The 14460-nt window shown below is 39.4% G+C and overlaps 2 protein-coding genes across 4 annotated transcripts in view; both read left to right on the top strand.

Moving 5' to 3' along the window:
- The first annotated feature begins 618 nt into the window (after positions 1-618).
- LOC129379043 (male-specific lethal 3 homolog) lies at positions 619-8410 on the top strand. 3 transcript variants are annotated; one of them, XM_055059597.1, is made up of 14 exons: positions 619-927; positions 2056-2138; positions 2227-2322; positions 2411-2505; positions 2585-2682; positions 2755-2883; positions 2954-3111; positions 3199-3357; positions 3431-3675; positions 3752-3841; positions 4437-4546; positions 4639-4738; positions 4816-4900; positions 6834-8410. In XM_055059597.1, the coding sequence occupies exons 1-14, from the start codon at positions 829-831 to the stop codon at positions 6931-6933; spliced, it is 1647 nt and encodes a 548-aa protein (XP_054915572.1). In that variant the 5' UTR covers positions 619-828; the 3' UTR covers positions 6934-8410. The 3 variants fall into 3 exon arrangements, with proteins under 3 accessions (XP_054915572.1, XP_054915570.1, XP_054915569.1); XM_055059595.1 differs by lacking the exon at positions 6834-8410 and adding an exon at positions 5441-5744; XM_055059594.1 differs by lacking the exon at positions 6834-8410 and adding an exon at positions 5394-5744.
- A 4054-nt stretch (positions 8411-12464) lies between these two features.
- The window catches only part of LOC129379042 (FERM and PDZ domain-containing protein 4-like), a 45680-nt gene continuing 43684 nt past the window's right edge, over positions 12465-14460 (top strand). The window contains exon 1 of the mRNA XM_055059592.1: positions 12465-12630. Coding sequence (XP_054915567.1) covers positions 12581-12630 — 50 coding nt within the window. The 5' untranslated portion in view covers positions 12465-12580. The remainder of the gene's footprint in view (positions 12631-14460) is intronic.

The raw sequence follows: 14460 nt of genomic DNA, 5'->3' as shown, positions 1-14460 counted from the left end.
GAAAGTCTGCTAATGAGGGACCTCTTGAAGCAGCAACACAAAGCAACACAGCATGACATGACACTGATAACAACTGAGATAGATTTGACACTTCTAAAAACAGTTTGTAAGGGGGAGGGGGTTGAAGTGCAGAAGTTGTGGATTTAGATAAACATTGTCTTTTGCATAGCGGAAGAAAGGAAAACATTTCAGAAATTATTGATGCTGACTATCAATTTAGGAGAGAAAAAAACTGCAGCTCAATTCAGTTTGCCTGAAATCTGTTTATTTCAAAAGAATACATTCATAACATTTGTCATAATCAGGCACTTTATGACACACTCGTGTTAAATTTATGTAGATAAATATATAGAATCATATTATTTTGAAGTTAGAATATTTATTACTCTTGTTGCGTCGTGAACTTTTCCAGTGTTTTATTGCCATCTGCTGGTTAGGTTTTGAATCGCAAGCAGAGTTTCGTGCTGCCTTCGTGTCTGCGCGGAAAGTCAATATTCATTAGAACGCGACTGATTTTAGCGGAAATCATTGAATCGTAGTTGTTGTTTTTATTTCAAAAAGTACTTTAGAATTAAAATCATTTTGAAAAATATATTTTAAAAAATGCCATAACGCGTATTTGCAAGCATGTTAGAGCTGACAACATAGTGGAGAAATGTCCAGTTGCCTACGAATGCAGCGCAGTAAAGTTTCGTCCCGTGTTCCCACAACAGCGCCATCTTTTCCAGCGGCTCCTTTAGCTGTGAAACTCCCGCGTAGGAAAGGAAAGGGTTAAGAGGCTTTAAGAGTCCGATCGATGCCTTCTCTCCCACACGTCGCCATGAACAAATGAATTCGCGGGGAATTAAATACCGGTTTCACAAAGGAGAACGAGTCTTGTGCTTTGAACCCGACCCAACCAAGGCTAAGGTCTTGTATGACGCTAAGGTAAGATTTTAACCAAGCTAACGTGCCATTTTGTGTTTAAACCCCTGGAAGAAGGGTCATTTGCAAAAGGAAAGCGAGGCTGTTTTATACAGTGTGGAGCCACGAGTGATCACAAAGGCGACTGAGGCCATTTCAAGAAAAAAAAAATGAATTTTTGGTATTAATTTACCGGGTTGTTTGTTTCGCATAAGCGCATGGTTTCCGGGTGCGTTCGATTACATGTTTGTAGCGGAATGACGTGTTTATTAAAAAGAAAAGAAAAACATAAAGACAGCTGTAGTATTGCAGTTTTACACGATCGTGAGTCCATTTGAGGAGAACTTCTAATCTGAGCAATTCCTAAAACATTGGTTATTGTCTTCTTTGAAAAAAATACATTGTTTTGTCAAGATGATGTATCTCGTTACTGTTGCGCTGCTAAATGTCAACATCTAATAAACAAACTCACCGCGACTGCGCAGCTAATATAGGTTTTAGTTAAGCTAGCTAGCTGAATAAAGGTCCTATCCGGCCAGACTTTTCAGTATTTTTCGTAAAGCGTCTCCATAATCTAAGCAAACTGGTCTTATTAATATGTAGAGACAACTATTTTGTGAAAGTTAGCAGTTTGAATCTCGCATTTTGCTAACCTGTGCTAGCTAGCTGTAAGTTAGCATCCCAACTTCTTCCAACCCTGCTTGGATCTTTGTTTTCTGGTTGATTTAAAATAAGATTGTAATGACTAATAATTTGTGCAACTTAGTTTCTTTAAAAAAATAAAATATCTAAATATTGCTGTTTTATATTAATATTGGTAATTTTACTACATTTAGGCACTTGTTGCATTTTTCTTCCAGAGTTTTGAGGTCTTTAATCAAATGCCAATGCAATACAGATGCATACTTAATTTTGATATCATAATATTCATTTATATCAGTAAATTTGTTCCCAAAATGAAGATGTTCTGCTTTGAAAACTTGAATCTGCAGAAACTTGAAGCAGATTCAACTTTGACCAGAAATATTCTGAAACCTCATGTCTCTAAAGCCAAAAGCAAGGATGTGTAAATGACGTTTACATTTGTTCACCAGTGATTGTTCAACTTTAATTCCATGGCAATTGACAGAAGTTTTGCTTTTGATCCTGCAGGTCCTTGATGTCTTGATCGGAACAGATGAACATGGGAGAAGAGTTCCAAAGTACCTGATTCACTTCAGCGGTTGGAGCAGAAGGTAACAGTATATTCACCATGTCATATTTAGTTTCATGTTTTGAGGTTTTAACTCTCTCTGCATTAAACTGACGCTTGCGTTTGTGCAGCTGGGATCGTTGGGCTGCCGAGGATCATGTCCTAAGGGACACGGAGGAAAACCGCAAATTGCAACGTAAGCTGGCTCGCAAAGCTCTGGGGCGCATGTAAGTTCTTGTTCTAATCAAGATTTCCATTTCTAAACGTGAATAAGCTTTCTGAATTTCATTTGCTCCATTTCATCCCGGCGGTAAGGAAGAGAAAGGGATGGACGAAGCGGCGACGTCGTCAGTCTGGTAACAAATCTTCTCTGAAGACTCTCCCAAAGGAGGAGGACAGTGATGATGCGTGTGAGAACTACGTCCGCGGCGCTCGATCTCCCGCTGCTATCTGCGAGCGTTTCAAAGTTTTACTCTTCCCCGCCGTCAGGTTTGATTTCAACCTCGGACAGCAGCGAAGGCGACGACTCAGAGCCCGACTCTTCGAACAGCGGCGACAGCACCTTCTCGGAAGACGTCAACAAAATGGTAACGAGTCCTGGCGGGGCTATTTTCTCGGCACAGGGCTTCAAAGTATTCATCCGCCGTTTGTGTTTTCAGAGGGTCGAGCCGGAAGTTAACATGAAGCGAGAGTGCGAGGAGAAGGTGGTTCACGTGGACATCAGCATCCCGGATGTTCTAAAGAAGAAACTGGAAGACGACTGTTTTTACATCAACAAGAGGAAGAAGGTACGACTCGACCTGCCGGGGTTTCTGTGACGGGTTTTGCTCTTAACGCTTCTTCTCTCTTCCTCTCCAGCTTGTTATGGTTCCCTGTCAGACCAACGTGGTTCACATCCTGGAGTCCTACGTGAAGCACTTTACGATCAACAAGGCCTTCATGGCCAATGAGCGGTACCGGCGGCAACAGAGCACCACGCAGAGCAGCAGCCCACAGACGATTCCCCCGGAGAGGAGGTGAGGACCCTGACGGCACTAAAGTTAAGAAATCAGCTTTTTATTTGTTTATTTTATTTTTTTGTGAAATTTGTGTTTGTTTTTCAGTGAGGAACTTTGTAAGGAAATGGTCGACGGGTTGAGGATCACTTTTGACTTCACCTTACCCATGATCCTGCTCTATCCCAGCGAACAAGCTCAGTTTAAGAAAGTCAGCTCCTCCAGGCTGCTCCTCACGGTCAACGAAACCTCGCCAAGCTCCAGCAAGTATGTTCGTTCTGACCAAAATGTTTTCCCTCTGTGTTGGATGACTCCTAACTTTTCTTTCTTTCTTTTCCAGTCCCCAACGAGAACGTAGCCCAAGCCCACCGGCTCACAACCCCCCTACGCCTCAGTCCACTGACAGCCAGCCAGCGTTGAGCGACACCTCTGCCGCAACGCCCACGGCTCCGGCCCCCACGCCGAAGCGCCGCCGCCACCCTGACATGGACTGCATCTCCTACCAGTCCTCCCAGTCCCAGTCCCTCAGGCGCTCCACCAGGAACACATCTGGTGGAGATCGGCCCACCGAGGGAAGCAGCGGAGGTCAGAAAACGCAGCACCTTTTTTCTTTTCTGATCAGATTGATGATTGCTGATGTCTAAATATGAAACACTAACAGGTGGAGGGAGCGCTACGGCTTCTCCGCAGCTCAAACGACGACTGATCGACACGTCAGCGCAACCCAAGTTTTTCCTCAACCTGGAAAAAAGTATGATTGATTCAATAATGAAATATTCAATGATTTGATGTTGTAGTGATGTTATTAATCCAGTAGATGGCAATGTCCTTCTGGTTTAAACATCTGCAAATTCAAGTGAAGTTGCCCCCCAATTTTCTTCAAATTAAGTAAATTGCAATGACGCATGCATTCTTATTTATGAATCAAACATTTTGTTTATCTCTTATTATTTGTTTTAAGATATTAATGTTTCCAGAGGTCAACAAATGTCAACAAGCCCACCCACATTTACAAACTTTGTCAATCTACTGTGCTACAAAAATGTTAGTTGCACAAATTTAGCACAATTTATAAAAATGTTCTTTTTTGTGAATGTGGAGGGTGCAACACTTGGAAACATTTACTGTTTATAATCTTAAAAATTATAACAGCACAAACAAAAAAAATTTAACACCATATTGTGTTTGATTTTTGTATGTATCTTTTGTTAATATCTTTAAAATGACATTTGAGACCATTTTCATATTATTTGCAGAATGTGGAAGGGTTTGATAAGGGGCGATGTTCCGGAGGAGGAAATGCAGTATGCATGTTTTCATGTCCTAACCCTCGTCTCTTTACCCAGAAACCCCGGTCCACAGTGGCTCGTCATCTCCGCTGCCGTTGACGCCAAGCAAAGAGAGGAGCGGACTTTTCTGCGGCTTGGAGAGCCGCAGAAACAATGAGCTCAATGAGGTGGTGAAGCAGTTTACTCCCTTTGAAATGCCTCTACCATGCGAAAATCTGCTTTCCATATATATTTAATTCCTCATCTTCTCACCCATCAGGTTCTGAGCTGGAAACTAACCCCTGATAACTACCCCCTCAACGACCAGCCTCCTCCACCCTCCTACCTCTACGGATCCCAGCACCTCCTGCGGCTTTTCGGTCCGTTCTGAATTCTGGTTGCATCTGTCCCACTCAAACGCAGCACACTCACATTTCCCAACTTTCTCTCCTTGCAGTGAAGCTACCGGAGATCCTGGGGAAAATGCAGATCCCTGAGCGGAACCTCAGAGCCCTGATCAAACATCTGGAACTCTTCCTCAGGTATAAAACCAGAACTGACTGAACTCTACTTTCAATAGCTATTTAATTAAACGCTCATTAAAAATGAGCTTAAATAATGTATCAAGACAAAGTACATACCAGTTGGGTTAGGAAATACCAGTTCCAAATTTCAGTTTGGAAATAAGTTCCTCCAAACTGAAATACCAGGAAATTCAGTTTGAAGTTATTTTTTTTTTTTTTTTTTTACACATTACTGGTTTGCATTTGCTGTCAGTCATCCATGAACCTCCACATGCTGGGTGACTCGTTAGGAGAGCTCGTGTTAGAGGGCGGGAGATGAGTGGGCGTTACACAAGCACGGGAGTCTAATCTTTAAATCCTCACTAGCGATCTTCAGGGATTTAGGTCTTTTCATTCTCTAATCAAACTCAAACAATACCCCCCTCCTGTCAAAAGGTAGCGCTAGAGAGCTGAATGTGTGATGCCTCCTTTTTATCTTTTTTTTTTTTTTTTTTGGGCTTCCTGGCTGCAGAATTTTTTTTCTTTCTTTCTATGCATGTGGAATACTGATACCTGGAGCCCCAGCAGTTTCTGCCAGGGAAACATCTCATGCAGCATCATCATCTGCAGGGTCGAAGGTCATCCCTTTGCTGAAAACAATCAGCGAAACATTAATCAACTGGTTCTTAAAGGCAGATGAATTACTACCCATACTTTTATGATTTATAGTCATCAATCATCTTTCTGTCTTTCTCCCATTTTCTGTCTCTTGTTCCTTCGGTCTTTTTCTGTCTTTCTGTCTCTTTTTCTGACTTTTTTAAAAATTCTTTTTATTTCTGCTTTTCTTTCTTTTTATGTCAAAAATAAAAAAAAAAAATTTAGATTATTTCTTTTTTCCAAATTTTATTCTGTATTTGTTTTTCATACACATTTTCCATGTTTAATTTAATGTTCCGTTTTATATACATGTGTATATATATATATATATATATATATATATATATATATATAGTACAATTATTTTAATATGGTTTTAATTTTTAAAATTCTTGTTAAAATAAATATTTTGCTCGCCATGCTGTGGGCTCAGCAGGACTCTGGCCACGCTCTCAGACTCGACTCTTTTGGGAAAGACTCCGTGTTTCTACTCTGTAATCAGCCTCCGGGCAGATTGTGCCGAGTGGGCAAAAACTGATTGATGTCCCAGAGACTGACGCGCAGTGCATGCTGGGATTTGGCCACAGCTGATCTCTCTGCTCTCCTCTTTCCCTCCGTAAGAATGATCACCATTAAGTCTGGCCGTAGTGTGCTTTATTTTGACACTCCTCTGACAGGAATTCAGAAGAATACTAGCAAATCAAAAAATGATGTGCTTGCCATGAAATATCTGTCTGAATATTATCAGCTGAGGCTCAGCCTTTATAGCACTGACTGAAAACCAAGCAGAACCTGCTCTTTCCGACCTTCTTTACCTTTACCAGCCATCATCTCGACGTTCACTCTTCATAAGTTCTCCTCTGATGAGGATAATTTGTTTGCATTGAGATTAGAAAGGCCAGTGGAGCTAAGATGAGATGGCAAGATTTAGAGGATTTGGCCGAGTAGCGGATACTAAGAAGATTCCGGATTAGTTTTCCCCGCTGCTGATTAGATGGGAAGAGGGAGGGGGGAAAATTTTTATTTATTTATTTTTTACACTTTTGCTGCTTTCCGGTCATGCTGGTCATGTCCACTCTGTGTCAGATCGCGATTGGTATCTTCTGATGAAAAGATAAATTTATAAATTGATATCCATAAAATGTATAGAAAGGCAGAGGGAAGTTGGATGTGAGGCTTCTTGGAATGAGTTGGTGGAAATCTAGGAAAAACCACAGCATGATGTGAACTGGAACGTGTGGCCCGACTGTTTCATCCAATAACGATTAAGTGTTAAAACCATTCCCCCTGCCCACCCCCCCGACCTCTCTTTTAGGTTTCTGGCTGAGTTCCATGAGGATTTTTTTCCAGAGTCTGCATACGTGTCGGCGTCGGAGGCCCACTACAACATGAAACAACCAAGGCCGGTTTATTAAAAAAGAAATGGACAGCTTCTCTGTCTCTCTCTAAGCACCCCTGCAGCATCTCTGGGCATTTCCATTCCTTCTTCTTCTCTTTTCTAACATGCTTCGTCCTCCTGCTGCTGCCACCGTGTGGATCCTGTTACTTCCCCATGGCTCCCGCATGCGGGGCTACGACTTTCTGCTTTGCACTAACGTGGAACGCATGCTGATTTCCATCAATTCCAACATGCGGAAGTCGAAGGTTCTCATGACTATCCCTAGTTTTTCTTGCGTTTTTCCCACTTTCCTTCCAGAACAGCAATTTTGGAGTATTGATTGAAGAACGAGGCGTAAAAAGGACACATTAAAGACTCGTGTGTTGCTGTTTTTCTGCCTGCCTGTGAAAGGGGATTGTACTTCTGTTTGGAAGCTTAGGTCTTTCTGAAGAATGACTTTGTCCACTTTTCAGTGGCCCAGAATATTCCCAGACTAGAACAGGACTTTTCTTGCTACCTTTGATTTATCTTGCTGCAATTTCCAACTCTTCTGTTCATAAATACTGTCTTTTTTTCTTGCTTTTTAATTTTATTTTAGCAAAATTTACACTGAATGTTCCAAAAAATAAATTTGCTCTTTTACTTTTTTTTTCCAACAAAAAATGTGTTATTCTATAACTCATCCCAGTAACATTTCATTTTAAAAAGCACTGGTGTGTTCTGTTTAATGGTGCACTAATTTTTTATGACATAAAATCTGTTCATCAAATAGGGAGGAAAAAAAAACAAGCAAATTTAAAGAGATAATTTAGATTTTATAGTAAACTCCTAGAAAGCTATGTACATACTCGTCCATTTTGGATATAATATGAACAAAAAGCTTATCAGATTATCTGGTGAAAATGTAAATATGTACATGATGCCCATATGCTATTTATTTTTCACTCTTAACAGGACCTCAAACTTAAAGCAAATAATCCAAAATGTGTTATAAAAGTTGTAGGGTGTTTTTTTTTTCCCCATATTGTGACTGTTCTTTGTAAAAAAGTAAATAAAACAACTTTTTTCTAAAATGCTTGCATAAGACTCTATGGATTTGGCAGGATGTGGTATATTTTGCATGCTGATGATTGCAATTGTGGATGTTGGACAGATATTTTTGTGGACCTTAGCTTCATTTTAAGAAACACCTAAATTTGTCAAACTTTTTTTTTTTTTATAATAAATGTTAAGTATAACTCAATGCATTCGTCTTTTAAAAGCAAACTTTTATAATAAGTAGAACCATGTTTATCCAGAGATCTTTACTGAAAAGTTGACTTTGCTGCACCCAAATAAGCTTTGTAAATATTTTATTTAGCTTGGCTAAATATAGCAAGCATTTTGAAAGAAAGTGACCAAAATTCTGATAATTGGGAATACATTTGTTGAAAAATAGATGCATTGTTAAAAAGCAGGTTTGCAAAATTTTATTTTAAGTTTTAGATGAAAAATGAATAAAATCCTGTTACTAAAATAAATATTTGCTTCATTTTATTTTGTTGTTGTTTTGGCTTGTTTGTACTTTTGACTTTATCCCCTGCTGTGGATCACCTGTGTCGAACTCGAGACCTGTGGGCAAAATCTGGCCCAGGATAGAAATTTCTCTTTCCCTATAGAGTCTAGAGGGACATAGAAATAGAACTATAAGATAACAGTTCTGTGCTTGCATCTTATTTTATCAATCTAATCAGCTTATTTAGCTTGTATCAAATTAAATCGATGTGAAAAGTTAGAGGAAGTCACAAGTATTTGGAGATTGTAGGTGGCGGTTTGGTCACTGACCACAATGAATTTGAACTTTGACTATACAGTCTAATGGATGTGTGTTCACCTGAATATGATATAAAGATCAATACTGATAAAAGCTTAGATTTCAAAGAAATCAGATCACCACTTTGTTCTTTCTTTAGACTTTACCGCCTTCCCTGTCTGAAGAACTATGCTCTTAGTTCACTCCCATTGCGCCTCTGGGAAATTGGCGAGCATGTTCTCCCCACATCAGAGGTCTAATTGGTTTTAGTGGTGGAGCTTAATTGAATTTTGCCTGGATCAGTCTTCTGGTAATGAACCACGTAGCAGTGCAACCTAAGAAGATGCTCTCTCAGCCGGCGCTATCATGTAGCCACAAAAGCCACAAGTTCAAGCCTCTCCATGCACCGCCAATCGATTTCCTATCCTGCGCCTGCTCTATCAGATTACCCCCTAATTTAATTGTTGCGGGGCAAAAATGGAATTTAATGAGATGTGAGCAATCACCTGTGAAGTGCTGCTGCCTGCACCTATTACCTATGATGTTTGACCCCGACTATCTTCATCGGTGCTTCCTGCTATCTCTTCTTCAGTCTGAGTGGTTTTATTTTCTTCGTAAATCTCAATTCCCTGATGATCATTCGTATTGGTCCTTTCTCTCCCTCTAGCACTTGACTGTAGATTCCACACCAATCTAAAAGTATATTCTGACTTGTCCACAAGCTCATGGCTCTTCAAGACATTTTCTAGAATGCTCTCTTTACATTTGTGTCCCGACATAGCTGGGTTTGTCTTACTGTAGTTGCCATGGGTTCCAAACATGGACTGTTTGAAGAGTGGGTGGAAACCAGCTCTTCCTTTTCCTCTGACTCGTCCTGGACGTCGTTTGACCTCAGCACTGACCTGACATCAGTCAGCTCTGAACAGTCTGTGACTGCCCCCGGTATCAACTGCAGACCTTTAGAGGACCGTCGTCCACTTGCAACCGAAGTGCGAATTCGCAAAGCCGAATGGAGGGAGACCTCTTTTCTCAATATGTAAGTAAGACTGAAACATTTAGCTGAAAATATAAGCAGGAAACTCATTATTATCATAGTGTTTTAAGTTGACATTTCAAAAGATCTGCCAAATTAGTTGAGTGCTGCAAATATGGCAATGGACTTGACTCAAGTTCTGTGCCTGAAGCATGCAAGTGAATCGAAGGTTCTAGCTCAGTCTGACAATGATTATCTGTTTCATCAGATTTTAATCACAAGTGCTTCTATAATGGCAATGTGATTCCCTGTAGCAGGACGGAGAGAGCGGACAAAACAAAGCCCTGCATTAGTTTAGATGGAGGCTATAAATCACAGCTCCTCCTGGAAGTCCTCCGAGAATGTCTGGGAATTGGGAAAACCAAGGGTATTATTCACCCGCGTTTAGTCTCTTCTTTCTCATTTCCTTTCATTTTGCACCCCACCATCACGCTTTAGAGATCTGATAGGTGGAATTACATTTCTCCGTCACACAAAATCCTTGGCGTTCGCATCGCCCGTGTTGTTTCTGGTTGGGTTTTTATCTTTAATCACCGAAGAAGTTTTACATCTAGACAGAGCAGCTGTCTGCTTCAGGTGAGCTCAAGTTCAACCAGGGACAACATTTTTCTGAATATAGTTGTTGTTGACCTCACACTTTTGCTAAGTTTAATTTTGTAATTTTGTCATAGCGCATGAGTTCATGACCTAGATATATTTTTTTACATTTATTTTGTGCTTTTTGGTTACTGGGTGCGGGGAAATGGAGCATCTATAATAAAAAAGAAACAAAAAAAACCTGAATGTTTCTGTTGATAACTCACAGTTTGGACTCCAGTTGTGCTGTTTTCTTTTATATAGTAAAGAAAGAAACAACTTACATTAAGTTCTTATACTGCAAAGACAAAAGGAAGGTCCACCATCATGTGAACAAATACCTGTCTCTACTTATTTTGCTCTCATTTTTTTAAACCTTTTCAGTTTTTCTTTTAATTTTTCCTCTCCTTCTCCCACTGTTGTTGTTCTTGCATTTATGCCGCTGGCAGCCTGAGGATTAAGACATAGTTAGGCTTCTTATGAAAGAGGATATTTTCATGTTCTGGTGCACTTTGCATCATCAGTTTGGTCTTCCAAGAATTTTCAAAGGAAGCTTCTATTTGTAGGTTTCAAACTCAGTTTTATTACATTAATTTCAAATAAGACAAGGTAAAAAAAATTGCATACGTTTGATGATTAACGTGAAATTATTCTAAAACATAAGCACATACTGTATGTCAGAATTGTGTCAGGTTGCCTACCTGACACAATTCTCGGAATTATCATTTGTTTTGCATAAATATGCTAGATCTTCATGAAAATACAGATTTTAAATGGATTTTTACCCAGCCCTGCTTGTAGCCTGGTTTATTAGTAATGGTGCTTTGTGAGTGATGAGATGTGATTAATTACTTTTCAAGGCAACAACAAGAGTCTACGACACCTGGGAGTTTGCATCACTTCCCTGTGTTTAACAGCATTGAATGGTAACTTTGCTTATTTTTTACTTCTCAAAATTAGATGGGATGGCTCAGTCAGAAGTAGTTTTGTTCATGCTGGAAAATTAATGGTTTCATCCCCAGCTTGCACCATGTGCCAGTCTTAAGGCAATTTTTTCAGATAAATGTTTTATGAAGGCCATCCTTTGACCTCATACTTCTTTATACTACATCGATCAGATGACATGATTTTACTTTTTTTTTTTTTAATCCTTCTCTTTTCTTTTATCCTCTTAGTTTAAAAAAAGGAGCAAAGACATACAGGGTAGTGATGTTTGCATGTTTTCCCTGTTCATCTCATGAGATATTAGTGCCAGTTGTCAGCATGGACAGGTGCACTATTGTGTTTCCTTTTGTCATTGTGTTCTTTGTTGCTTTAATCTCACCCTGCTTTTGCCTTTTCGAGAGCACTGAATCATTATCATTGATTCTTACTTTTGATACAAACTTGCACACATTTCAGCTCACATTTGTGGTGATTTATGCAAATGGACTGAACTTAAATATATAGTTTGTGGTGGTTTATATGTAACCAAAACTTCAACACCGATGTCGAACTTTAGAATTCATCTGGAAAAATTAATTTAGGGGAAGCTAATTGTGCTAATGCTGGCAAAAATCAAACAATAGCGGTGGTAGTGTGATGGTTTGTGGCTGCTTTGCTTCATTCAGACTTGAATGATGTGGTGTTGTTTACGAAACCCTTAAATTAGCTAAATAAAATAATTTAAAGAAAGGATGTGTTTGTCTGGTGTCAGATTTCGTTTAATGTAAATTGGTGTGACTGAAAAGCAAAAGCTAATGGGTGCTCCTTTGTTCCCTCTGTTCTATAACACTGCTGATGTGTGTGTGTGTGTGTGTGTGTGTGTGTGTGTGTGTGTGTGTGTGTGTGTGTGTGTGTGTGTGTGTGTGTGTGTGTGTGTGTGTGCGTGGGTGTGTGTGTGTGTGTGTGTGTTGTCTTGCATGTAGGTATTCGTGTGTCCATGTGTTTGTGTGTGAATGAAGTTTATCCCCGCTGGCCCAGATGCCCCGGCTAAATCCATCACCAGCGGCGCTGCACAGCATTGCTAAGCTGGAACATTTGGCACCAAACTAGAAATGAAAAAAAAACACACACACACCCACACATACACACGCATACACATGTACGCACTGAGAAAATTGAGTTTGGGGATTTTTTTTAAAGAGATTCAGAGTTGTTGTTTTTTTCTTTCAGTGGAGGAGTTAGACTGTGAGCAGGGAAGCAGCTCTTTCTCCAATGTTCTGAGCCTTTTAGCAGTCGTGGGGCTGGGGCTTCCATCCCACTCACACCGACCCATTATTCCTTCATTACCTGGAAGAAACGATGGAGCCGTGTGATGATGATGATGAACTGGGAATGTTAACAGCTTTCCAGTAAGTTTTCATAGCCTTTTTTTTTTTTTTGGTTGCAAATGCTGGAGTGACTTGTTCAAAACCTCCTATCTGGGGTTTTGAGTCTGTTAGGTTTGATTTTGTCATTGAAACATTTGGGGATATTGTTAGACCATGTTAGATTTTAAATTAACTTTATAAATATATGTGAATCTTACTTTTTCATAACCTTTGTTTGTTTTTTTTGTCTAAAAATTTTAAATTAATTGGAAAACAAGGATAGGAAGATTCAATGAGTTTGTAGCAATTTTAGTAGACTGTGGTAGAAAAAGAAAAAAATGATTGGATTCACCAATAAGTGTGTTTAATACTCAATCAGTGTGATTATCAGAAATTATTTCAGTTTTGTAACTTGTCAATGAAAGTAAATTAGCTAGAACAACTTTCCACTGAGTAATGGTTGCACTCAGGATTTTGTAAAATATGCTGGAGGAAATATCACATCTAAGACTAATCAATAATGGTTAATTGCTATTTCTGTCCAAAAATGAAACAAATAAGGGAAACCTGAAATAAGGATTCATGTAGGAATTGAAACTGATTAAAGAAATAATTGTTATTAACAATTTGACTGCAATGTTTTGGGAGGAAAGTTATTTAATGGTCTAATTCTGTTTTGATCACCTTTATAAATGTAAGAGGAGAGGTTTAAACGGGGGAAGAAATCACGAGCTATAGTACAGCCAATCAATGGGGGATTTAGTGTAACTCTGGCAACAAGTTTCCAGGGGACATGGCATTTCTAAAATTGTACAACAAACATTTGGAAGGTCAGAAGTTTCTTAGAAACCACACCTGACTGCCGAATTTGTGGAAAATATGCTAGAATCACTAGCATATTTTCTGAAGCTAGGTTCACTATCTAGCTTCAGATCAGAATACATTACGTAAAGACGAGGTGATTCCGAGCCCGGATGAACCCAGGATTACCCCTTGTAATTACTGAGCACCTATAGAGATTAATTCATGGCTTTAGAGGGTTTAGCTAGCTGTCTCTGGGAAGTATGGCTACATGATTGTGTGGGTGCTCACTGCTTTTAAAATGTTGGTAGGATTTTCACAATTAAGATGACAGATCTTTACATTTCATGTAATTTAGTTGTCCTGTTGAAAGGATGAAACTTTAACAAAATGAATAGGCAGGTAAAAGCTGTCTTCATTACATGCTAGAAGAAAAAAAACACATTTTACTCACATTGTGAGTAATCCTAACTAAATGGAAATAGACAACCTACTTGAACTGAATCTGAACCCACACAGGAGGACAAAAGTAGACATAAGTTTTTTTGTCTCCTTTTGTCCTTGTACACACCGACCTGTACAGCTGCTGGTCAGCGGTGAACTTTAGGATTTAGGAACGCCAAATCGCAGCATCATTGTTTAAGGATTACTGCGAGGAGGTGATGGTGAGGAAATATGTGGGCCGGGGAAACAAGTCAAATGAATTTTGACAGACAAGCAGAGATGGACTGATTTTCTCACAATCTGTACCCCCTGCTGTTCCTGATTTTCCAGCTACAGATATTCCAAATATTTGACTGTTGACTCAGCAGCCGCAGACAAATCACATACCAGTGAATCTGCTTTTCATTGTGATTCATTTTTGAAGGCCTTTCGCAAATCCATAGTCATCTTCTTTGTTCTGGAAAATGTTTAACAAGGAATAAGTGATTTAATGAAAGCCAGAGTATTAGGAGACACGAAAAAGTATCTTAAGCACTGAACTAAAACCTCATGAAAGCTGAGGGTTTAAAATATATATTTCTTTGTTCTAAGGGGGATCATACATACAAATAGTTGAAACATTTTGAT

This window comes from Poeciliopsis prolifica, unplaced genomic scaffold, assembly GCF_027474105.1.
Source record: "Poeciliopsis prolifica strain line A6 unplaced genomic scaffold, Auburn_PproV2 SCAFFOLD055, whole genome shotgun sequence".
In the NCBI taxonomy this organism is placed as follows: Eukaryota; Metazoa; Chordata; class Actinopteri; order Cyprinodontiformes; family Poeciliidae; genus Poeciliopsis; species Poeciliopsis prolifica.
This window is presented reverse-complemented; position numbering and strand designations above follow the sequence as displayed.